The 27,723-nt window shown below is 42.4% G+C and overlaps 1 protein-coding gene across 1 annotated transcript in view; it reads right to left on the reverse strand.

The window, feature by feature from the left end:
* Nucleotides 1-27,723, reverse strand: part of cdk14 (cyclin dependent kinase 14) — a 287,659-nt gene that overhangs the window by 107,533 nt on the left and 152,403 nt on the right. Inside the window, exons 9-10 of the mRNA XM_080039284.1 lie at nucleotides 10,495-10,615; nucleotides 9,856-9,949 (exon numbers count right to left, since the gene is read on the reverse strand). Of these exons, the coding sequence (XP_079895410.1) occupies nucleotides 9,856-9,949; nucleotides 10,495-10,615 (215 nt within the window). The remainder of the gene's footprint in view (nucleotides 1-9,855; nucleotides 9,950-10,494; nucleotides 10,616-27,723) is intronic.

Below are 27,723 nucleotides of genomic sequence, written 5' to 3' on the forward strand. Positions count from 1 at the left end.
TAACACAACTCAATGGATCAGACGGATGTTGTCATGCGTCCCTTTAGAAAGGATAACTTACATATTGAAAGCTAAACAGCAACAATTTGAAAATATCTGGAGACCCTTCATGAACTATGTTAAAGATTTAGATTTAACAGAGGATCAAGAAAATTAATAATTGTGAAAATGTGGCTAATGTAGTTTCTAGGCTAGCAGAATGTATTTGTTATAAAAAAAATTGTATTGAGTTATATTTACTAAACCTTGTAAAGATTACCACTTTTTAAACAGAAGAAGCACTGTTTTGTATTTTTATTTTATTTTTGTTTTGTTATGTCATTGCAGTAATGTAAGATTGTACTTCATACTATATGAATGTGACGGACTGTATTTTATGTTGTTTAAACTGAAATAAAAATATTTCTGAAAAAAAAAGAAAAAAAAAGTGGTTCAGATTACCCCGTTCTCTCCTACGTGTGTGGTTGTAATGTGACAAAATGTGGTAAAGTTCAAGGGGTATGAATACTTTTTCAATCCACATTATGTTAACAAGAAATCGAACCGCTGCACCTAATAAAGTGGCCGGTGAGTGTATGTGACCGTCACAGGCACTTCCTGGTTTCTTTCCAGTATGTATTTAGTTCTAAACCAACTGTGATGGAAGCTGACCTTTCTTTTCCCAGCTTCAAACACCATGGCCTTTAACATTCTTCTGACTGCATAATTCATTGATGATGCCCTTCACATGTGTCTGGCCTGGCTGACAGCGCAGCATGCATGCATGCACACACACACACACACACACACACACACACACACACACACACACACACACACACACACACACACACACACACACACACACACACACACACACACACACACACAGGGCTACAGAGCATGGACATGGATGGATGGAAATGTCAACCTCAGGCTCACTCTGACAGGTTGGCTTGTTCAGAGATCACACATTGCCTTGCCAAGCCGCAAATCTCCACATTTCCATATTCATCTGTTTCTTTTAGCCCTGACAGCTGAATCTACACCAACACAAAACATAGAGTGGGATTTGGAGGCAAAAAAGGAACAGCTCAGTTTGGCCCATCTGTATATTTATAGTGTTGTGTACACATCAGGCCAGTCGACACCTACCATATCACTCCAAACATTCTAGATAGAGTAAAAAGATATTAAAAAATAAATAAAATAAGAGGGCCTAATAATTTAAGAAAGACCTCCCAGTCTACAACCCGTCATTTAGCTCACCGGCAAATTAGAAATTAGGGCTGTAAAAATTAACGCGTTAACGCAGGGTGATTAATTTCTGGAATTAACGGCGTTAATTTTTTTAACGCATTTAACGCATGTGCAGAATGATCCGCCCCGTGCATCCCACCCGCTCTACACTACAGTCACTCTAACGTTGTGGCTGACCCAGGATCAGTAGCTGCGCGCGGCCAAACATAGCAGCAGCTAGTCTGTGTTTTAAACTAGTAGGCTAACCACGGACCTATACTGCTGCTAACGGCCACGTCTGTGTCGCGGCTGGCAATTGCTCTCGGAAGCAACAGGAGAAACATTCTGCTCCGTTCACGGGAGGAAACAAACGTCTGCAGTTTTCAGAGGTGTGTGTGATTAATACGTGACATCAACATAACGTCGGCTACACACAAACACACACACACTGCAGCGAAGGAAACTAGTGGATGTACCGGTAGCGCGCTGATCTGCTTGTATCACAGGTTTCACTTCAGAGGTGTCGGCCAGAACACCACTTATGGCCAAAAACATCAGACTATAAGCATGAGACAAGGAGAGTAGGAGTATGGTTTATCCGCTCTTTATTTTCCTTCTTTCACAGACACAGCAGCATAGATCGCAGGAAAAGAAACACAGGCTTAAACTCCGCTCGTGACTCGTGAGGAGACGTTATAACAGCTGTTGCGACCCGCGAATCGTGGCCGTTAATAACATGCATAAACTATAGCCTAACTAACTCATAACAGCGATCGGGACTGCATGTAGGCTACTTACTCACACACGGGTGATTCACATAAACTCAAATAAACACGTTTCACATGTGGAATGATCGATTACTGCGGCAACATGCACATCTGACCGAGGGAGAAGAGAAAGGAAACTTACTAAACAGACTCTCCGGCCGACTGACGTCACGGCCCTAACTGACAGTTATCCACACTGAATAAAACATCTTAACACACTGTAAGAAATATCAAACACTAACTTATGAACTTTGGGGCCTTTACACACACACACACACACACACACACACACACACACACACGCACAAACAGCAATCAGGTTGTATTCAGGAATGCAAAACCATGGATTCACCAATGCCATTATTATAATAGCCTATGCTATATTTGCTCAAATACATAGGAATAGAGAGAGCCAAATTGAAGTATGGTGTGGTAGCATATGTTTTAGTTGATTATAATTTATTTGCAGTATTTACGCCATCATTTGGATGTTCAATTAATAAAAAACTACATTTAAATGTATATATTCTGTCCTTTATCAATATACAGATTTTTTTTTTTTTTTGGGCCTATTTCGAATGGTAGAATTAATCGTGATTAATCGTGATTAATCCACAGAATCCTGTGATTAATCTGATTAAAAATTTTAATCGTTTGACAGCCCTATTAGAAATATACAAAAGCGAATCATCAGCATAGAGAGAGGTCTTCAGTTGGACACTGTATATATGTATGCCAGTAATACAAGGATTAGATTGTATCGATAATAAAAGGGGCTCCATTGCAATTGCAAATAATAGGGGCTTAAAGGGCAACCGTGCCTAGTGGAACGAAAGAGACAAAAATAATCAGGATAGATGTCATTAGTGTTGATCGAGGCTAGTGGTGATGAGTAAAGCGACTTAATCCAAGAAATAAAGTTGTCTTTACAGCCAAACTTTCCCAGAGTATAAAAGAGGTAGTCCCACTCAACTTTCTCCTCGTCAAAAGATATCATAGCTTCCTGACTGACAGAAGGAGAGCGGTTATAAATTGTGTTAAAAAGAAATGTAAGGTTGGAAAAGGGGTGTCTATTTTGGATAAACCCAGTCTGATCTGGTGAAATGATTGAATGGAGGACAGACTTCAAACGTAGAGCTACAATTTTAGACAATATTTTAAAGTCAACATTAGACAGACGCAGACAGATCCTTTTTTAATAAAATAGAAATAGAGGCTTGAGTAAGAGTCTGGGGAAATAGTTCTGTTGTAAAAGAATGATTAAACTTATCTAATAGAAGAGGGGCCAATTTATGCCAGAATTTCTTATAAAACTCAGATGGATACCGATCCAGCCCTGGGCTCTTCAAATCAAATCAAATCAGTTTTATTTGTATAGCCCAATATCACAAATTGACATTTGCCTCAGTGGTCTTTACATTCCATACAATATGATACAATATGACACCCTGCCCTTACACCCTTAGCTCGGCTGAGAAAAAACTCCCAGTAAAAAACCCTTTACCGGGATTAAAAAAATGTTTGAAGAAATCTCAAGGAGAGTTGACAAAGTAAGGGATCCCTCTCCCAGGACGGACATGCTGCAATAGATGTCATAAGTAGAGAAAATCACGAAGGATTTTGGTCATTGACCAGATGTTTACATAATGCTAAAGTAGAGCGCGAATAGTGTGGATGCAGGAGGACTTCAGATGCTGCCAGAGGGGGAGCCGGATCCACACGTCTCGTTTCACCAGCGAAGCAAAAATGAATTTAAAGATTTAAAGATTGAACAAGCAAGTATCCTCTCTCCCCCTTTTCCCAGAGGGGAAAGGGGGAGAGAGGAGGGAGAGCGCCAAAGGGGAGGTAGTGGAAAGGGAACATGCCAGACCCAACCCCCGCACCGGGCATCCCATGGTCAGGCACTGACACGTCCCAGCCCACCCAAACCCCAGTGGCTACCCAGCCCCAATCCCCCGCTAGAGCGACATCGTCAAAGCTTACGCACGCGTAACGCGGTCAGCACGGAGTACCAGAGGTCCACCGGCCACCGGGCCCGACTCATGCGGGCCCGACGGGTGCCCCTTCCCCGAGGGGAAAGGGGGAGAGAGGAGGGAGCGCGCCAAAGGGGAGGTAGTGGAAAGGGAACAAGCCAGACCCATACACCGCACTGTGCGTCCCATGGTCTGCACTCAGGCAGTTACTAGTAACGCTAACCAAAGGTTAATTCAAGAGATAAGTCTTAAGTTTAGACTTGAACACCTCGGTAGACTCAGATTGTCTGATCTCTATCGGGAGTGTGTTCCATAACGAAGGAGCTCGATGCGAGAAAGCCCTGCTGCCGGCAGTTTTCTTCACTCTGGGGACAGACAGGAGCTCTGCAGTCGTAAACCGTAGTGCCCGTGATGGGTCATACCGTACAACTAGGTCAGACAAATATGAAGGAGCAAGCCCATTTAATGCCTTATAGGTCAATAGCAGCACCTTTAAGTCAGATCTGACATGGACCGGGAGCCAGTGGAGGGACGCATGAACGGGGGTGTTGTGGTCATATTTTCTAGTTCTAGTCAAAAGCCTCGCCGCAGCATTTTGTACCTTTTGTAAGCTTCGAGTACTTGTCCTGGGCAACCCAGACAGTAGTACGTTACAATAGTCAAGCCGAGAAGATACGAAGGCGTGTATTAGTATTTCCGCATCAGCCATGGACAGACTGGATCGTATTTTTGATATGTTCCGGCTCACCTGGCAAACTAATTATCACAAGTGTATGAGATTAATTTCAATGATCCAAGGCATCCTGGGACACAATATCATACACGAGTTTAATTGAAAAACTAAATATTTAAAGTTTATGACACTTCAATCCAATTTGCATAATAATTTGGAACACGGTGTATATAAGAAAAAGCTTAATAGCATAAAAAGCTGTAAGAGATGGTGGAGGATGATCAGAGATGGTTTTCGACAAATGGCACAGACTTATGTAGTAAGATAGCTGCACCTCTAGAAATGAGGAGTCAGATACAGTATATGTCGTACCCATCTGTTCTTCATTTTAGGCGGCCCGCAGGTGGGTTTCTTGCAAATAAATGATTTGTGCCCCAAGATGAGAGAGATGGTGGAATACTTTGCTTGGTTTAATGGGATTATTAAGGATCAACACGCCATGCAGGAAACACGCTCCATGATGCATTTTTCCCACAGAACTACGATAAGTATATTTCACATGACGATGTATGACACATAGGGATGGGAATTGACAAGAATTAAACGATTCCGATTCCGATTCTGCTTATCGATCCGATTCCTTATCGATTCTTCTATCGATTCTCATTGGGTGAGAGAATTAGTAGTACAAATTATTTTCTTTGTATTAACTCTCTTTAATATCTGATCAGAAGTGTGTCTAGTGCGGTGGTTCTCAAACTTTTTTTGTCATTCCCCACTTTGGAGGTGGGAATATTTTCAAGCCCCACCATTCCCCGATTGCGTCAAGAAAAGAGTAACAAAATAGGTCAGGCTTAAAAGTTAAAATGTAATGAAATAAAATCAAGTAATACAATTCAAAAATAGAGAAAATATAAGCATCTGTGTCATTACTTTTCTATTATTTTGTTGAAAGAGAACTTGTATAATTGCTTTAATTGCAATTTGAACACATCATGATGACCTTTTATAGACATTTGCCTAATATTACCGAGCCGACCTGAACACAACACATTTGACACCATTAGCAACTTTTTTTAAGCTAACTTGTTCTATATCCTGCCGATTTTAACATGGATTTGAAAACTGGATAACTATTTTTAACTGACGGGACTTTCTACACCGTCCGGTTGTGTGATTACTACCGCTGCTTGAATGACTGTTGATGCGCACGGTGCCAACTCCAATCCCGATGCACATCGTCTGCAGCAGACTAGACTGAGGCTGAGTTAAAGGAGTATTTCTTAAACTCAAGACAGTTGAAGGTAGGCCTACAACACTTGTATATGCAGTATATGAAGAAAAGAGCCGAATCTCCGCCCTGAACTCAAATAAGCGCTACAACACGTTGCCTCATTGTGAGCCCAGCTGTATGATCAGTGCGCGTGTGAGTGTGTGTGTGTGTGAGTGTGTGATCAGCTCCTATCTCCTCACAAAGTGTGGAGAACAGTCACGCTTTCATCGGTCGGGTTTTGATGAAATTGACCCCAATCACAACCTCTGTCAAAACTTTGTTTAGTTTGGTGAATACACAGTCTGTCCATTGCGCATTTCGCGCCACACTCTTTATTAGCGATTGCGTCTGGCCCGCGCGCTGAGCCGATGATATCGGCTTCTGTTCTATCTACGTTATCAAGTTTTGTAAGTGTTAATTGAAGAAGGGAAATAGCAGGGGCTCTTCTTCACTCCTCCAACTCACGCTGGGAAACGGTAAAACAAATATTTATTAAATGAAATAAAATAAACTATGTGCCACGGATCTGGACATATTTTCCTCCCGTTCGTTGCGCCCCACCTGTCATGTCTCTATTCCCCATACTTTGAGAACCACTGGTCTAGTGTGTGCCTTGAAAGATTATCAAGAGTAGGCCTACTTTAGGATTAGGAAATTGTCAATTTTCACATTAATTGGTCCAGACAAAAACATGTAAAGTGCCTTGCAAAAGTATTCATACCCCTTGGAATTTTGCACATTTTGTCACATTAAAACCACACACGTACATTTATTTTATTGGGATTTCATGTGAGAGACCAACACACAGTGGTGCATCATTGTGAAGTGGAATGAAAATGAAATATGGTTTAACATTTTTTTTAGAAATAAAAAACTGAAAAGCGTGGCGTGCATAAGTATTCAGCCTCCCTGAGTCAATACGTTGTAGAACCACCTATCGCTGCAATAACAGCTGCAAGTCTATTGGGTTATGTCTCCGCCAGCTTTGCCCATCTAGAGACTGATATTTTTGCCCATTCTTCTTTGCAAAATAGCTCAAGCTTCAGATTCAGCATCAGATTGGATGAAGAGCATCTGTCAACAGCAATTTTCAAGTCTTTCCAGATATTCTCAATTGTATTGAGGTCTGGACTTAGACTGGGCCATTCTAACACATGACTATGCTTTGATTTAAACCATTCCATAGTAGATCTGGCTGTATGTTTAGGGTATTTAACCTTCTGGAAGGTGAACCTCCACCCCAGTATCAAGTCTTTTGCAGACTCTAACAGGTTTTTCTGCCCTGTATTTGACTCCATCCATCTTCCCATCAACTCTGACCAGCTTCCCTGTCCCTGCTGAAGAACAGGATCCCAACAGCATGATGCTGCCACCACCATGTTTCACTGTGAGGATGGTGTGTATAGGGTGATGTGCAGTGTTAGTTTTCTGCCACACATTACGCTTTGCGTAAAGGCCAAAAACTTCAATGTTGGTCTCATCTGACCAGAGCACCTTCCTCCAACACTTGCCACAAGCCATGCGGGGGACACAGCATATTCAGATGAGACCAAACTTGAAGTTTTTGGCCTGAATGCAAAATGCAATGTGTGGCGGAAACTAACACTGCACATCACCCTATACACACCATCCTCACAGTGAAACATGGTGGTGGCAGCATCATGCTATGAGGATGCTTTTCTTCAGCAGGGAAGAGTGAAGCTGTTTAGAGTTGATGGGAAGATGAATGGAGCCAAATACAGGACAGAAAACCTGTTTGAGTCTACAAAAGACTTGAGACTGGGGTGGAGGTTCACCTTCCAGAGGGACAACTAGCCTAAAAATACAGCCAGATCTACTAAGGAATGGTTTAAATCGAAGCATAGTCATGTGTTAGAATGGTCCAGTCAAATTCCAGACCTCAATACAATTGAGAATCTCTGGAAAGACTTGGAAATTGCTGTTCACAGACGCTCTCCATCCAATCTGATGCTAAATCTGAAGCTCAAGCTATTTTTTAAAGAAGAATGGGCAAAAATGTCAGTCTGTAGATGGGCAAAGCTAGTGGAGACATACCCCAAATAGATTTGCAGCTGTAATAGCAGCGATAGGTGGTTCTACAAAGCATTGACTCAGGGGGCTGAATACTTTTGCACGCCACACTTTTCAGTTTTTTATTTATAAAAAAAATGTAAAACCATGTTTCATTTTCATTCCAATTCACAATTATGCGCCACTTTGTGTTGGTCTATCACATAAAATCCCAATAAAATAAATGTACGTGTGTGGTTATAACGTGACTAAATGTCGAAAATATCAAGGGGTATGAATACTTTTGCAAGGCACTGTATGTTTGGCTTTTAGGCCCAAATGCCATTACAAACTACAAACTAAAAACACAGACTTAAAACCGTCAAGGAAGAGCTTGTGCCTTTTGGAATATTAACAGTGCTCATTTGCACCTTGAAACTGAATTCAACTGACAGAAAAAATATACAAACACGTCTTTTGAAAAGATAAGACCAGCTATCAACTTTGGCAAATTAACCATTGTTATGCAGAAAAATCATTATGTTTGCCCTCTCAGGAAGGATACGAGATCTTTAATGTATGCTAAGTGTTATTATATGATTGCGCCCTTACTCTGAAAGGGCAACGTGATGATGTCACTACGTTCAAGTGAAGGAACCCTTTCTTTACGTTTTACGTTGTTGTTGAACTGACTGCACAGTAGTCAGTCATGTAGGCTATTCAAGAAGAGAATAAATACGCCATAAAGGCTAAAAGAGAATGTATCGCTTTGCTTATTCTACGCCAGCGACGAGGAGTCACCGCTCCATCTCAGCTTTACAATGTAAGCTGTTCTTGTTTGCAGCGCGCTGTTTATTATTAATATAATGGCCCGTCATCAGACACATGTAGCGGATGGTTTTATACATCGATCGCTGCATAACGTAATCCAAGGCAGAGCTTTTTGTATGGGCAAAGATTGTTATTTTAAGTGTGTCTTTATAAAGTGTCTTGTTAAACGTTTTCTTATCACCGGAGCCGAGTCCCGCTGTGTGTTGTTTGGGTTCGTCTCCACCACCGTGTGTAAAGGCAGCAATATAACAGCTGATGAACGAGAGTAAACAGCGGGCCTTTGGCAGCGGTCAAGAAATCCTTTTTGCTTTGCTTTATGCTCCTCTCGCCTTTTTATGTATCTCCCCCTTTCACTTGCCCACAGCTAGGCCTACACACACGTTAACTCTCACACATTTTATGTTCAAATCCAAGTGATGGGCAATTCTGGTGCCGACTAGTAAGACAGCGGACGTTTAAACGTTTAACCGTCAGGTCGCAGTCCGCGCGCTTGCTTGTGCGCGTGTCGTTTGACGAAATGGAAACTTTACAATTATTGCAAGTGGCCATATTGTCACCTTTTCGCTTGAATTACAACCAACATTTAGAGCGCTTCTGCCTCGACGCCATGTTTGCTGCATTCTGAACCAAAACAAAGCAGCGCGAGTGTCAAGTCATGACGCATTTGCAACGAGCGGAACCGTTAAGCAGAACCGTTAAGCAGGCATGTTAACGATTCCAAGGAATTGGTTGACTAGGCACCGGTTCTGAACAAGAACCGGTTCTCGATTCCCATCCCTAATGACACACATCTTCAATTTGACCATATACACTTTTAATTCATTTGACTGTATGGACATGAGATTTTTTTCAAACGATAGATTATGAGTCAGCCAGAAAAAAACACAAACATTGAGTAGCTGCCATTGGAACACACACACACGCACGCACGCACGCACGCACGCACGCACGCACGCACGCACGCACGCACGCACGCACGCACGCACGCACGCACACACGCACACACACACACACACACACACACACACACACACACACACACACACACACACACACACACACGTCTGAAAAAACAGTAGCCACCCCACACACTGAGCATCACTCACTCACCAGGAATATCCTCTCCAGCTGATCCTGGATGTCCTTCATCCCAGGAAAGGCAGCCACTCCCTGGATCATCTCAATGAAAATGCAGCCCACTCCCCTGGACCAGAGAACAGCACATGATCAGGACTTCCATTCAAACCTCAATACTAATAATAATAATAATAATTAATAATCGATAGGTTTTATATAGCGCTTTATTGCCTAGGCACTCAAAGACGCTTTACAGGGTTCCTGGTTCAATTCGTTCACACACAGTCATACCGGTGGTGGTAAACTACGAGAGTAGCCACAGCTGCCCTGGGGCAGACTGACGGAAGCGTGGCTGCCATTCAGCGCCAACGGCCCCTCCGACCACCACCTCAAACATACAGCAATCATACTCATTCACACACTAACTTAATGAGCTTCAAAATAAAAGTAACTCTGAAAAGGTTTATATAAAGGTTGAGGTAAATTTTAAAGCAGTACATCGCTGGATTAATGTTTATCCAAAAACCCAGATATCGGAATTGGATCGTATAGAAAAACAGTGTATCGGTGCGTCTCTAAGACAAATCAACTACATTTAAATGAGATGACCTTAATAAATCAAGGATAAATGCTACGTAGAGTGCATGGTGAGAGTGTAGGGGGATGACTCACCACATGTCCAGGCAGGTGGAGTAGTCTGTGGAGCCCAACAGGACATCTGGAGGCCGGTACCACAGAGTCACCACCTCGTTAGAGTAGGTATGACTGGGGACAGACTTGGCCCTGGCCAGACCTACACACATACACACACACACACACACACACACACACAAACAAACACACACACACACGCACACACACGCACACACACACACACACACACACACACACACAAACACACAGGTAAGGTGAGGTATTAATGACAGATGTGGGAAATTCGAGTCATCGTATTATTCTGAACAGTATGACATCAAGGAAAATGTCTTACTCGGATGAAAAAATATTTGTGTTTATTTTTAGTGTGCTGATGTGGAAAAGAAAGTGTCTGAATGTGGTGGTTATTGTTTTGGCAGCTCTGTAGCGTCTGCCAGAAGGCAACAGCTCAAAGAGTTGCTAGGTGGGGTGAGAGGGCTCTGTTATGATGTCTGTAGCTCTGCTGATGTAGCATGAGGTGGAAAAATCTTCCAGCACCCTCTTCCTACTCCGTTGATGCAGAGGGGCGGCAACTCCTTGGTTTGTGTGGTGTCAGCATAATATGCATAATAACTTCCACAGTCTCTGTACCTCCTCCCTGTATACATATGTATTCATATTTTTTCAATTAGAGATAGGCACGAATACCAATATCGAAGTATTATCTTGTTTATCTAAATCTATTTTTAGAACTCATCTGTCCGCAGGACAACAATGCACAGCCATATAGCTTGCCCTATGCTTAATCCTTATTGTCAAGCAGAACAAAGTCACCATTGCAAATAAAAATGTCACCAAGTAAATGAAATAGTATCATTAGCTTAGTGATTCTCTCTCCATGGTTGGGATCACAGCTGAAAACAGCTGACACACTCCTGATTGTCTCCTGTGGCTTTATTGTGACTCATTGTAACCTATAGTAGTGCTATGTTAGCTTAGCTTTGCTTGGCATATTTCCACAAACTACGTCCATCCTTGGACATTAGAAAATTCTAATAGAGAAAATCTTCACATATCGATGTAGTATGTAGCCTCAAACCAACATGTCAGGTGTGCTCTGATCAAACAGATATGTCACATCCTGGTGTACAGTTTGACATCATTGCAGCAGGAGGAGAAGTTTAACCACTGCGGAGTTTCAACCACCTGTTCAATATGCACACATAAAGTCAAAGGTCACTGTGACCTTCCATATTGTGATGTCTCAGCGACCTTGTACCATATTGTAGCTTCTTGGGAGTGTTACCTTCTTTAAAGCATTGCCTACGGAGTTGACCCATGGAGTGTTAGTGTGTGTGTGTGTGTGTGTGTGTGTGTGTGTGTGTGTGTGGGAGGGAGAGTACATGAGGAGGGGGAGCTACTTAGCATTTCCTTGTGTTGGAACACCGACAGGAAGTTTCAACCGGCATTCATCACGGCTCAGCACTGTTATTAACACACACTGATGTATTGTAGAATAGACGCCATCACTGAGAAGCTATAATTTCCACTGCACGTGGCCTGTGTGTGTGTGTGTGTGTGTGTGTGGAGGGACGATAGGAAACATCTACTTATCATCACACACAGTGCTAGGAGGCTGCACTGGCTCTGACAACATAGAGATGTAGTAGAATAGAATAGAATATATTTATTGCCATTTGCACAGGTACAAGTACAAGTGCATTGGGATTCTTGTGCGAATCTCCCTGAGTCAGCTTCAATAAAAACAATGTTATATATATAAATAACATTATAACAGGAACATTCAAAAAATAAATAAGAAATCGTAAAAAAGTAGAAAATAGCTATTTTCTCTTAAAACAAATTATAATACAATAGAATAGAATTAATATTGCACACTTAAATTGTACTACGAGGTGTAGAGCACTAAACACTGAAATGAGAAGAGACACATAAGGTTATTGCACTCAAAATGTTCACATTATGTTAAATAATTGCATTATTTGAGGTTAATAAGGTTAATAATGTACACTTATATATTATGAGGTCGACTACTGTTCATTTAGTCCGAGGTGTGGGGTGAAGTACTTTCCTCCCATCTTAATGTCTTGTGCTACCAGTCTCACAGCAGCAGGGTAAAAGCTGTTGTGGTAGCGGGCCTTGTGGGTGGAGATGCTCTCTGGCCGGCGATGTCGCAGGTTATAGCCAGAGTTCTCCCACCTGAACAGAGCATGAGCTGGGTGATGTTTGTCCCTGAGGATGCACTGTGCTTTCCCCATGCAGCGCTGTGTGTACAGTGTGTCCATGGAGGGGAGGTTGGATCCAGTGATTCTCTCTGCAGTCTTTATGACCCGTTGAAGTGACTTCCTCTCGGACAGTGTGGTATTTCCGAACCACACTGTGATGGCATTGGAGAGGAGGCTTTCAACAAGTCCTCTGTAGGCCTGTGTGAGGGGCTGACCTTGAATTCCAGTCTTCTTCAGCAGCCTGATGAAATATAGCCGCTGCTGTGCTTTCTTCACTGTTTTAGCAGTGTTTTGGGCCCAGCTCAGGTTATCCGTGATGTGGAGACCAAGGAACTTGTTAAGTTAAGTTAAGTTAAGTTATCTTTATTTGTCAGTTGTACACGAGGCACATTGAAATTCGTCTTTTCGCATATCCCCTCTCAAGTTACCACACTTCGGAGGCGGTCAGAGCGCAGGGTCAGCCGCAGTACAGCACCCCTGGAGCAGTTTGGGGTTAAGTGTCTTGCTCAAGGACACAATGGTAGAGATGGTGGGCACCGTAGACGCAATACCAGCCTCTGCTAGTTTTACAACTAACACCCTCCTGTCCGGTGCCGGGGATCGAACCAGCGACCTCATGGTTACTGGTCGGCCAACTTTTCCTCTAGGCCATCCTACCACCCCAGTAGGCAGCTTGTAGCTGTCAGCCCGCTCCACTGTTGTCCCCTTGATGGTGAGCGGCTGCAGAGGGGGGGCTTTCCTCCGGAAATCCACAATTACCTCCCTTGTTTTGTCTATATTTAGTACTAGGTCGTTGTCCTCTCCATAGATGGTGACTTTGTGGACTAGCTCCCTGTAAGAAGACTCATCCCTCCCTCTGATGAGGCCAAGGATGGTCGTGTCGTCCGCGTATTTAATGATTACGTTGTTATTGTCCTGGGGGGAGACGCAGTCATGTGTGTACAGTGTAAAGAGTTTTGGGCTGAGGCAGCAGCCCTGGGGGGTTCCTGTGCTGACTGTAAGCTCGGCAGAAACCTTGGTACCCATCCTCACCACCTGTGGTCTGTCTGTAAGAAAGTATTAGGCACATTATCTGAGCAGGCTTTATGAGCCACCTAGGGACCCGAGCACATTGACTTTGATGTATTTGGTGCATTGTGGTTGAGGTTACTGTGAGTGTAAAACCAATTTATCTCTCTGTAATTATTTCCCCAAGTTAAAAATAACAATAATTTAAAAAATCATAACAAAGCATGTCACATGATGTCCGTAGTGTAATCATGTCTTCCAGCCATTACTGAATGATTTACCCATGTCCACTGTGACATGCACTCACATCTGAAAGAAAGAAAGATGCTAGTTCCACTGCACCTTTAGACATTTTTAGTACATGTATTAAACAACTTGACCTTGCATACAACTAAGCATAATACTTGTTATTATGGGGTTTGGTATGGGTTATGATGACACATTCTATTTTTTATCTTCACTTACTTGTTTCTGTTATTTTTACACACAATTAAATCAGTGGATTCTTTGCATTGTTTTCTTTTGGGGCTGTTTTTAGCAGCAATATTATGGGGGCCTGCAACACACCAAGACTCAAAACTCCATGGGTCCTAGTGCAGAGGAGGATGCTACATCAAAGCCCTGACCTTCACACGCACGCACGCACGCACGCACGCACGCACGCACACACACACACACACGAACACGTGTGCACATACACAGACAGACATCACCATTAACTTGGGTGTTGCGGTCAGGGGCGCCGCCAGAGATTTTGGGCCCCATGAAAAGATATCACTCTGGGCCCCCAACCAGGCCACACCAAGCAAATGCAATGTTCTGTAACGGAACGTCCAGAACCCAACAGACCCATTGAAGCTTAAGATACCTAAACTACCTATAACTCTATTCATACAGGCGAGACACCTAAACTACCTATAACTCTATTCATTAGTAAGGCTAATATTCTGGAAAACAAATCTGCTACAGGCCATCTCTTATGGTGAAAATCACATTTTATTTTTTCAATTCTCAAATGAAAAAAATCTCAACATCAATTGTGGTGTCAATGTACGTAATATAACTCTATAAATTAACAAATTGCGTCATCTACATGAATATCAAAAAGACATACTGTCGCCCTTTAATTAATCTATCTTTCTTTCTTTCCTCTCTTTTCGCTTTTGATATACTGACTTTTGTCGTTGAGACATGATTCAATCATCCCCCGTTAATCACTCTCGATAGTGGCACGGGATGCGGATAGGGTTGCCACCTTGGATTTAGGAAAAAAAGGGACACTTGATGTTTGGGGCGGAGGGCTCGGCCATTATTAGGCTACCAGTTCAGTGTAATGACCTATAATAACCATAAACACCTACAGTGCTTTTTACAGTAGGATATATAAGGAGACTGAGGTGGGAACCCTGGACCTTGTAGGGGGATCCGGGGGAGCACTCCCCCGGAAGGAAAACATGCAACCTTTTAAAGTAAAATTCATCAATCTGGTAGCCTGGCATTCCCAGACCTGCCACTAGGCGCTGGCAAATTAAATTTGCTGCGCGTGTTGGTCTGGACACGCTCCGTTGAAGCTTTATCAAGAAAACCAGAAATCTGGCTATGGTTTCAATTGGTTCTATCTAATATGGGCGCGCCAGAGCCCTTTATATGGTACTCTGGGGAGGACGTAACCGGATGACGACAGTGACGTGCATGCGACGTCGAAGCCGTGATAGTAAACATCAAAGATCGCTGCGGATATGTTGTGTGAGTTTGAGACTGCTTTGGCCTCGACCCTTAACGATTTGGAAGACGGCACTCAAATCTTTCATTAGCAAGTAAGTGGAATGTTCTGTTTTGCCGACCGACAACGGCAAACGTTTAATTTAACAGTTTAACAGCTGTTCGCTAAACGAACGGGGCTTAATACGTCGCTCTGATTGGTTGTAGTGCTATCCAACTGCGTGCAGTGGCATTTGAAATGCACGAGTAGGAGCCGCCCCTTGAGTTGGAAATTATATTGATCGTGGCCAGACCCTCTATCGTTCAAGATATCAGGGTCTGGATTTCCAGGCTATCAATCTGGTGCACTTTGAGAAGAAAATTGCATGCAACCAGTCCCAGGGGCTCAGGGGGGCCCTATGCCAGAAATACTGATAATAACTTTAAATGTCGCATTGTCAAAGAGCTCAGTCATTCATGTCAATAACCGGGTCTAAAAAAAGGAATCGCCTAAAATAAGGAAATAAATCATCATGGCCCCTCAACTAGTAGGTGAAAAATAGAAAAGCAAGTGCAAAACAAAAGCATTACGTATTAGCTCTGTCTTAGGGGCTTCATGAGGGGCCTTGAAGGCCCCCTCACACATGCAGTAATAAGCTTTCTATGTGTGAATTCTTTACTGTTCATAAAAAAGTAGCTATCCACCCTCTGGGCCCATTATCTCATAATCCGTCTATGAACCAAATGGTTTCCACAATATTTTTTTTCCCGCGGGGAGCAAGCATTATTTATTTTAAAAAAAAAAAGTGGGGCCCCCCCACACTGGGTCTTGAACTTGAAACGGGCCCCGAGATCGTTGAGACCGCCCCTGGCCGCTTGTCTCTGCCCGGCCCCGCTCGCCTCTCCATTGAGAATTAGTTGGCGCAACAAACGCCTCGGCCCGTGTGAAACGGCCTAAACTAGTGAACGAAGGAAATCAAATGAGATTTTGGCATTCCCCCCCCCCAAAAAAAAACTAGACAAATTGTGCTGGTGAAAAGAGAGAACAATTCTGGGAAAAACGGGACGGGTGGCAACACTAGATGTGGAGCTGTTTGAAAAGCGGACCAAACCATTACTTCTAAATACAGGGGGGTGTACAGAGTTTTTTTTATTTTATTTGTTTCACGTTAGATACAATGTTTTATTAATGGAGAGTATTGATTACAGATTAAGTATTGATTTTTTTTTTAAATCCTTAAATTCTAATATTTTTGGGCCCCTGCCAGTCACGGGCCCTTAGAATCGTCCTAACTTTTCACTCCATTACGGCGCCCCTGGTTGCGGTTCACCAGGTGACCTGCTGTCCTATCGAGGAAGCTACTAGAATAAAGGTCATTGGTGAATTATACATCACTATCCCACACACAACAGAGAAGGTTACAGAGTATATAACCCTAGATGGAAATCCAGACCCATATCAAGAATGATGAAGGGTCTGTTGTTGAGCAATAGACCTTCCCAACTCAAGGGGCGGCATCTACGCATGCATTTCAAATACCACTGCACGCAATTGAATCACACTACGACCAATCAGAGCAATGAACAAGGTGACGTATTAAGCCCCATTTGTCTAGTGAGCAGCGGGGGTAACTGGTAAATTAAACTTTTGCCGTGGTTGGTCGCAAAACAGAAAATACATATTTCTTGCCAAGGAAATATTTGAGTGCCGTCTTCTGTACAAGAAAAAGCTAAGACCGGTAAGTGTCGAGGCCAAAGCCATTTCAAACAACGTATTCACATCCATATTTGTTGTTTACTATCACCACTTTGACAGCGCATGCCCAGCTCTGTCGTCATCCGGTTACGTCCGCCCCAGAGCACCATACATAGGGCTCTGGCCCGCCCATATCAGATAGAACGATTTGATTGGTAGCCCTGAGCTTTCCGACATAGTTAATGAGCTCCAATGGTTCATGCCCAGATTAAGCTGCACAGCAAATCAAAATTTTCTAGCAGCGAGTCTGGATATCCAGGCTAGCTGTTGGAAGCAGTTGGTGTCTGGCTTCTCCTCCTCTGATGTAGCACACAGCTGATAGAGAGGTGTATAGATGAACATTGGAAATGTTTGAATGCTGTTAATCTTTTAAATGGTAACTGAGGCTTTAGCAACATTGTATATGTCTGTGACATGAATTGAATTGAGTAAACTGTTTGGGAGATTTGGGAGGTATGCACATTGGCACAAGGTTCTTTACAACATCAACAAAACCAGGGCGATTTATAGTTGGTATCTTTGCAGAAGCATCATTCCAGTGGTGTTTCAAAGGCTGTCTTAGGTTGCTCTGGCTTCAAGCTTACACTTTGAGCCTCATCTACTGCCTGTCCTGCATCCATAATCTGTTTCTCACCACAGGTCTGAGAGAGAGAGAGAGATTTGATATATGTAATGTGTAATATGGAGATAATTGTATTGTATTCATAATAATAGAATAGTGTATTGTAATTATAATCAGATGTAATGTTATCTGATTTGAGATGAAATGCAAATAGTAATGACATCATAATCCTGTTGATGTGCCCTCCAAACTACAGAGAGTTTATCAGAAATAATCCGATGTTAGTCAAGGCAGAGACCTGTGTGCTGTTTCCATCTCAGTCACCTCACTGCTCTGAGGACATGTTGGCTGGCCTGCCTTCAGTCAGTGGTATTCCATTACCAGGCACAGGGATATATAATAATGGCTGATGATTTGAATGCCTGGACTTCACTCTCTAAACGTCAATCACTTAAAGGTCACATATTATGCTAAATGCACTTTTTAAATGTGTTCTAACATATCCATGGGTCCACAGTGTGCCTAGAGACTGCCAAAATATTTAAAAAAATAACAATCTCTCCTGTTCTCACTCTCCCCCTTTCTGAAACCCCCACCCCTCCCCCCCAATATACTCCAGTCAGAATGTTCCCCTTTTCTGACCTCACAAACTGGAAAGCCAGAAGCTTCCACTGTGCAGCCCACACCCCTATTTCTTATTGGTCCACGGCCCTGACAGACAGAGGGCGAGGTGTATCTGGCTTCGCTTCCGGACAGGGGGCGGGGGGCAGCTCAAAGATTGTATATTTACGAGGGGAGCTGCAGCTCTTTTTAAAAAATAGGCCATTGTGAGATTAGCTAAACATCAGCATAGTACAATAAATTATCTGAAAGTTTTTTTCAGCAAACAATTAAAGAAAAACGTATTAGGGACCACTAAGAGCATATAATATGGTGTATAATAGTACCGAAAAGTGTATAATATGGGAGCTTTAAAACTTCCATCTGCCTCCGTGTGTCCTCAGGAAGTCAGCTAGTCCCTGTGGATTGTCCAAAACTACAATTCATCCAGTCCACAAAGCGCCATGTTTGTGTTTTAATCAAATCAAACTTTAAATGAATCAGATCACGTGATCATATATCAATCGACTTATATTTTCTCATCCACTTTTACCACTAGCAATTCACAGGCAATTTTATCACCTCAATTTTTATTACTTCTTTTGTCTTACTTTCCGCCCTGATAAAAAACAAAGCGTTAAAGGTGAGACTCTGCTGCACAGACAAGCCTTCAGCTGCACTCTACCATTGATGAGGACTAGTGGAAGGTAAATACTGCTTCATACAGTGCCATCGTCCCAGCTCATTTCACAACACATAGATGACTCTAATGAGCTCTGCATTAAAGTGGCCTTAATGAAACCAACCAAACCATTACCTACACACACACACACACACACACACACACACACACACACACACACACACACACACACACACACACACACACACACACACACACACACACACACACACACACACACACACACACACACACACACACACACACACACACACACACAGCCATCCCAGTGATGTAGTGAGCTACTGGCTAGAACAGCACACTGGGGAGAGGCAAACAGTCTGCAACATTCCTACAGCTCCATTGTCACATTGCTTCACTCCTCACACATCATTATCCCAGCAGCTGTTATGTAGTGGTTACAGGCTCATTCAGATTAATTTAGCTATTAAAAATAAATCTTATTATCAATACATTAATCATTTACTAAAGTTATGTAGGGACGCCATCATTCACTTGAGAATGGAAAAATAATAGCAAGTTTGTCTCGTTTTATCGATGGTTAGTCTTTAATGATTAGTCTAGTGATCAGTTAAATAAATCAATGTTAATCAAACCTAGTCAAATTATCACTCTATAAAATCTAAAAATAAATAAATAATTATTGAGTTTATAAATCTGATAATATATCCACAGTACTGAAGGTTAATGAATTCTTGTCGTGTTAGAGGTTGACGTACCACAAAATATTCACACAAATGAATGACAGAAACTTCTAGTTACAAAAAGAAAACGCATGTAATTTATTTACAGAAGTAAAAAGCAACACATCAAGAAACTCAACTTACAAACTAAAACATGTGTCTGTGTCGGTGCATGTCTTTGGATGCAAATGAGTGTGTCTTCTGAGGGGCACTTTACACGGTGAAAACGTGACAGTTGTCCCGTTTTTGGTTTAAAAAAAAACCCGTTCAGACACAATTTATCTGACATCTTCACTCGTACATATGTTTTCAGAGGAAACGGGATGAAATCGCTGTAGTACGCATGCCATGCCAATAGTCAGCGGTGACACAGCCTAGTAGATAGCTCTTCCGGTACAATTTGATGCATAAAACCTTACTGTAACCGAAAATTAATGCCACTAACGTTCATAAAGCGGTTGGTGTAAGCTTGGGGTTACAAGTATTGCAAATGACAAGCTTTCTGTCCTCTTATTTCATCGCATTGAACTCGTGAAAACAGAAGACATGCTGATAGTGAAGGGGCTTTGTGAGCGGTTACTTTCCTGTTAGGCGTACTTCAAAATAAAAGTCGACTCACGTTTGTCCAGTGAAATGCTATTAATGTTTAGCCAGTTAAATGCTTTTACTGTGAAGCCGTAGCCTTAATGCTCCTTTTGTTGAACAGTAACTTAACCGCTGCGCGCTGAACTATGGATAGTGTTTTTTAATGTAGAGAGAGCCGTGTCCCTGGCATATAGAAGCTACACACGTTTATTTGGCTAGAAAAACCGGCAGAGCACAAAACTTTCCCCAGAAAAAGTGGCCGGTGGTCTCAATAACTTACTAATCGCTTAGACTAAATTGGCGAGTGTTATATTTGAGCCCTGCACGACACTCTCCGCTGATCACAGTGATGGTGCCGCGGAGACACCGTGCATGTTATGTTGTCTTCTAACTTTATAACTCGCGTGTGGGTAGGGGAGAACGGGGTAATTTGTCACACGGGTTGGTTGTCACAATCGTTATATCTCGGAACCAGAAGGCGCTGTCTATGAAATGTTGGTATGTAAATATCCAGAATTGGAATCAGAGGTCACGTACATAGTCTTCCTTGGAGTTAGACGGCTGAATTTGAGGTGAGACGACTGTTTGTGTTTTTCATGTCAAATTGAAAATATTTAGCTCCTCTATTTTTCTTCTAGGCTTTTACACAATGGCTTTATAACAAAACACTTGTTACCCATACAAACTGTGAAGGGTAAACTATATTTTAGATTGTGGTTAGCAAGCTAATTAGTTGTCAGATGGTTGTTGGCCTTGATGCTAGCAAGAAATTCAAGTTGGGGTTGGTCGTCACATTTTTTGGGGGGTTGATTGTCACATGTTATCTCAAGGCTGCAGCCAGAAAAGGAACCCAATAACGAAAGAAATTGTCAAGCTGTATCCTCACTGACATCCCAGAGAAGGAAAGAATAGAGCAGGAAAAGGCAGCTAGCATGCAAAAGAAAAAAGGGCAACAAAATCAAAACAACCCAGTGCATCCCAAACTAGACCAGCTGCCAAGGCTACAGTAAGTTATGTAGGCCTATTTGTCAACTTGACAATGCAATTAAACTTTCAAATTTAGTTCTACTTTCTTGCCTTCTTTTCAAGATTATTCCCATTAAGATAACATTGTGACAAACAACCCCATAGTGTTTGACAACCGACCCCTTGATGGGGTTGGTTGTCACAATGTGTAAGGGTGTCTTTGATGATTAATTTCTTCTTTATTACAATAAGATAGAAAAAGTGAGGGGTACATATTTCAAGCCAACACCTTAAGCTTCAATTTAATGTAGGAATGACTATTGAAAGATGTTTAGGTGATAAGCAATTCTCACTAGAGTAAAAAGTGTGCCTACTTACCCCATTCTCCCCTATTTTGACAGCAAATGTTATAGACTACGCATACTTGAAGTGGAGCCGTGATGTCAGCGTTACCAGGGGAAATGGTTTCGGTGTTTACAAGAAACCAAAACCGTTGTGTTTTCCAAAAAATCCTCCCTGGGAGGTGATCTCAAAAACCTGCGGTTTCATGCCTGCGTTTGCTGTTTTCCTGTAAATTATATAGTGCAGCCGCAAGAATATTTTCGCGTATGCACCGTTTCGTGTTGTCGTGTAAAGTGCCCCTGAGTGTGTGGGTGTGAGTGTGGAGGTGTGAAAAACCTTTGTTCTGTGGGGGAAGAGCTTGAGGCTTCTGTGTGTCCCCCTAAGGTTTCAGTCAAGTAAAGTATGTAAACCCAATTACAAAACAACAATGAACAGTTCAAATCAGTAAATATACATTTCCAAGTTAACAGTCTTTTCAGCCATATGTTCTTGCTAAGCTAACTGCCCAGTGGTCAACTGCGATACCAGAATGTGTTGGAAGATCTGGTGGCAGCAGGAAAACCAGTTGAAGGTTGCAGAGTTTGGGTTTTTTCCATTGGTCCTTTGGTTCTTCAGTAGCAGCGTGCTAACTGCCGTTGTTGTCTCTGGGCTACGGTTATAGCTCTTGGTAGTTGGTAGTTCTTCTTCTTCTTAAGGGTCTGGCCTTGGTGGGAGCTTGGTCTGTTCCCTGGTTCTTCCGGTTCCTCTTTAGTTGCTTGGAGCAGCAGGTTGGATCCTTGTTCCTCTTTGGTTGAGAGGGCCTTCACGGCTGTACAGGCCGTGCTGTAGGGCCTGGATCAGGGAGACCAGAGCTTGTCCGGGTCCAGAAGGTTGAGCTACCACCGGTCTGGGGTGGTTAGAGAAGAGAGCAGAGAGCGTGAGCAGCAGAGCCTTGCAGATAACTTGGAGAGAATCCCTCTTCCAGTGTGGAAGTTGGGAGAGAAGAGCGAGCAGCACCACTCCGTTTGGAGGTGCGTTGAGAAGAGTCCACCTCGAATGGTGGTTGAAGAGAAGACTGAGACTGGGAAGGGACACCTATCTTATATCAAAAGCCATATGAGACTTCTTGACCAATGGTAGAAGAGAAAGGGAGTCATGTGGGCCAGAGGTCCTTTCCACGACAGAGCCAATTTTGTGATTAGAAAAGAGGGGCTCAAAGGTGTGAAGTCACAATAGTGCCAAAGGGTCGTTTTCAACATGGCAGGAAGAGGAGTTGTGTGGGCTCTTGATTAAACAGAGTGATCAAATCATTGTGGCTCCTATGATTAGACAGAGCTCAATTTTGTTACACAAACCAAACCAGTGGGTACCTTATCTGAAGCACAGAAGAATGTCTGGGGTTTTTTGACAAAACACTCTGTGTTACTGTGTCAAATATCAGTATTTAAAATCCAAAAGGTCAATGAATGATCTGTATATATTCACTACAGTTACTTTACTTTTTCCAACACAAACTTCCCAAAACACTAGAACTAGCGCCTGGCGGTTCTACATACAACTGCTGAACAGAGAGCACAGTGGTGGTAGGTAATGTTTTTTTTTTTTTTTTAAACTTAAATTTGTATTGGGTTTTTTGCACATTTTACAAATATCAAACCACATACAGTATCTCACAAAAGTGAGTACACCCCTCACATTTCTTCAAATATTTCATTATATCTTTTCATGGGACAACACTGAATAAATGACACTTTGATACAATGTAAAGTAGCGTGTGTACAGCTTATATAACAGTGTAAATTTACTGTCCCCTCAAAATAACTCGACACACAGCCATTAATGTCTAAACTGCCGGTTACAAAAGTGAGTACACCCCTGAGTTAAAATGTCCAAATTGGGCCCAAAGTGTCAATATTTTGTGTGGCCACCATTATTTTCCAGCACTACCTTAACCCTCATGGGCATGTAGTTCACCAGAGCTTCACAGGTTGCCACTGGAACCCTCTTCCCCTCATTCATGACAACATCACGGAGCTGGTGGATACTGGAGACCTTGCGCTCCTCCATCTCCTGTTTTAAGAAGCCCCAAAGATGCTCAATAGGGTTTAGGTCTGGAGACATGCTTGGCCAGTCCATAACCTTTACCCTCAGCTTCTTTAGCAAGGCAGTGGTCGTCTTGGAGGTGTGTTTGGGGTCGTTATCATGCTGCAATACTGCCCTGCGGCCCAGTTTATGAAGGGAGGGGATCATGCTCTGCTTCAGTATGTCACAGTACATGTTAGAATTCAATGAACTGTAGATCCCCAGTACTGGCAGCACTCATGCAGCCCCAGACCATGACACTCCAACCACCATGCTTGACTATAGGCAATACACACTTTTCTTTGTACTCCTCACCTGGTTGCCGCTCCACACTCTTAACACCATCTGAACCAAATAAATGTATCTTGGTCTCATCAGACCACAGGACATGGTTGCAGTCATCCATGTCCGTAGTCTGTTTGTCTTCAGCAAACTGTTTGTGGGCTTTATTTTGCATCATCTTTAGAATAGGCTTCCTTCTCGGACGACAGCCATGCAGACAAGTATGATGCAGTGTGTGGCGTATGGTCTGAGCACTGACAGGTTGACCCCCCACCCCTTCAAGCCCTGCAGTAATGCTGGCAGCACTCATACGTCAATTTTCCAAAGCCAACCTCTTGGTATGACGCTGAAAACGTGCACTCAACCTTCTTAAACTGGGCCGCAGGGCAGTATTGCAGCATGATAACGACCCCAAACACACCTCCAAGACGACTACTGCCTTGCTAAAGAAGCTGAGGGTAAAGGTTATGGACTGGCCAAGCATGTCCCCAGACCTAAACCCTATTGAGCATCTTTGGGGCTTCTTAAAACAGGAGATGGAGGAGCGCAAGGTCTCCAGTATCCACCAGCTCCGTGATGTTGTCATGAATGAGGGGAAGAGGATTCCAGTGGCAACCTGTGAAGCTCTGGTGAACTCCATGCCCATGAGGGTTAAGGTAGTGCTGGAAAATAATGGTGGCCACACAAAATATTGACACTTTGGGCCCAATTTGGACATTTTTTCTTAGGGGTGTACTCACTTTTGTAACCGGCAGTTTAGACATTAATGGCTGTGTGTCGAGTTATTTTGAGGCGACAGTAAATTTACACTGTAATACAAGCTGTACACTGACTACTTTACATTGTATCAAAGTGTCATTTCTTCAGTGTTGTCCCATGGAAAGATATAATGAAATATTTGAAGAAATGTGAGGGGTGTACTCACTTTTGTGAGATACTGTATATGCAAAAATACATCCAGAATAAAGAATAGTCTCAAATAGAGCTGCATGTGCTTGGATTAACAATTCTTATACATACATACCCATATATTTAGGTCAAAAAGACATTGAAAGGAAACAAAAGACAAATCAAAAGCCATAACAAAAACAAAAACAGGAAAGTAAAAGACAATAAAAAATAACAAATAAAAATAACAGTGACATGTAAGCGTTCTTCCTTACTTGAAATGCAACGTCATGATCTGATTTCGAGCCTCCTAATCTGTGGTGTCATTAATTTTTCTTTTATATTCAACCCATTTTTCCCATCTTGAATCAAACTTCCCCTCCTGGACCCTCAATATGTACGTGAATCTTTCCATGTCGTATATTTCTTCAACTACACCAAGCCATTGCTTCTTTGTTGGTGGATCTGCTTTGTACCACGCTCTCGTTATTGTTTTCTTGCTGGCTGCCAGCAGAGCTTTTATCAGATATAGGTCCCCACCCTCAACGTTTTCCTGAACCAGATTCCCCAGATACAGCACCAAGCCGGTGTTGGGCATTTCATAACCAATTATCTCCTTTAATTCTTTCAAAACATCTTCCCAATATTGCTCTAACTTTTGGCACTTCCAAAATATATGTGTGTGGTTTGCCCCCTCCTGCCCACACAACCTCCAACATGCGTTCTGTTCCGGAGCATACTTCCCTTTCATATTTGGAGTTATGAAATATCTTATGATGTTCTTCCACCCGAACTCCCTCCATAACCTGGAAGCAGTTGTCGAGTGCTGTATCCTGCACACATTATACCATTCTTCCTCAGTTATCTCGATCCCAAGCTCTCTTTCCCACTTTTCCTTTACATACATAGTAGAGTTCCCCCTACTCTTCAGCAGACCTTGGTATAGGGCTGAGATCACCCTGCTCTTCCCCTCTGTATATGCATCAGTCAGCACCTTAATTACTCCATTTTGTTCGGTGGCCTTATCCATTTTTATTTCCCTTATATAGTAATCCCTTACTTGTAGATATCTAAAGTGGTCACCCCTCTCTAAATCAAACCTCTCTTTTAGATTTTGAAAACTTAGCATTTCCCCCTTTTTTACCATTGTGCATATTGCCGTGATGCCTCCTCTTTCCCATCTCTTGTAACCTTGATCTTTTCCGGGTTGAAATTTATTGTCATGTGTTAGCCATCTCAAAATCTTCGTCTCTTTTCCTAATTTGTATCTCTTTACTATTGTGTTCCAAATGTTTAAAGTAAACTTAGATATTGGGTCTATCAAGGCTTCCTGTTTCTTAAATAGTTCATTATCTCCCACTAGCGCTTGAATTTGATATCCCTCCCCCCTCCCTTCAATATCTTTCCATTTGGCTACGTAGTTACTGTTACACCAACATGCAACGGCTCTGATCTGTGCTGCATAGTAATAATCCTTGAAACTGGGCACCGCCATTCCTCCTCTCTCCTTAGGTAACTGTAGTGTTGCAAGCCTAATCCTGGGTCTCTTGCCCACCCAGATGAACCTTGAGATCCACTTGTCCCACTCCATAAATTGACTTTGTGGTATAGGTATGGGTAAAGATTGATAGAGATACAATAACCTTGGCAATATGCTCATTTTTACAATTTCGATCCTTGAACTGAGGTCCAATACCTGTCCTGACCACCTTGCTAAATCCCCCTTAATGCTCTGATTGATCTGTGTGTAGTTTGGGTTATATAATTTGTCTACTCCTTTTGTAATATTCACTCCTAAGTATTTAATCTTCTCACAGTCCCATCTCAATTTGTATTTCTCTTTGATCCCTATTGTTGGTGTGTAATTTAGAGCCAAAATCTGTGTCTTTGCCACATTAAGTCTATACCCTGAATAGTGCCCGTATTCCTCCAGTAGATCCATAAGTATTGGAAAGCTCATGTCTGGTTGTCCTATGTATGCAATCACGTCGTCCGCGAATAGGCCCAATTTGTGTTCTGATCCTCTCATTTCCACCCCTTTGATATTATGATGCTGTCTAATTGCTTGAGCTAGTGGTTCGATGAAGATATCGAAAAGTGTTGGAGATAGGCAACACCCTTGTCTAGTCGACCTCTCTAGTTTAATCCGATCCGTCAGACTACCATTCACTTTCACTCTTGCTGTTGGCTCATCATACAGTGACCGTATGCATTTGATAGAATCCCCATTAAAGCCAAATTTTCCTAAGACTTTATACAAGTAGGTCCATCCCACACAATCAAATGCCTTTTCTGCATCCAAACTCACTAAGACCACACTATTTCCCCTCCTCTGAACCTCCTCTACTATGTGAATGGTTTTCCTTATATTGTCCTGTGCCTGCCTTCCTTTTATAAAAACCAGTCTGGTCTTCATCTATAATATCAGGCATGAACGACTCAAATCTTTTTGAAATAATTGAAGTATAAATCTTATAGTCGACATTAAGCATGGATATCGGTCTGTAGCTACTACACATTTCTTTATCCTTGCCCTCTTTAGGTATTATAGAAATAATAGCCTCCTTCCAGGATGGGGGAGTCCTGCCCTCCTTCATAGAGTATCTAAATGATGCTAACAATAAGGGGTTAAGTTCCTGCCTAAATACTTTATAGAATTCCGATGGGAATCCATCACTACCTGGTGATTTACCATTCTTCATTCTACTAATTGCATTCCCAAACTCTTCCTCTGTAATATCTGAATTGAAGAATGTATTCTGCCCTTCCCCTATCGACGGTAAGTCTATCCCTTCTAAAAATGTTTCGATACTCTCTTCATCTGCTGCTGCTGGTTGTGTGTATAGTGTCCTATAATATTCCTCAAATATTCCCTCTATTTAAAT

This window comes from Ammodytes marinus (genome assembly GCF_949987685.1).
Source record: "Ammodytes marinus genome assembly, chromosome: 13".
Lineage (NCBI taxonomy): Eukaryota > Metazoa > Chordata > Actinopteri > Uranoscopiformes > Ammodytidae > Ammodytes > Ammodytes marinus.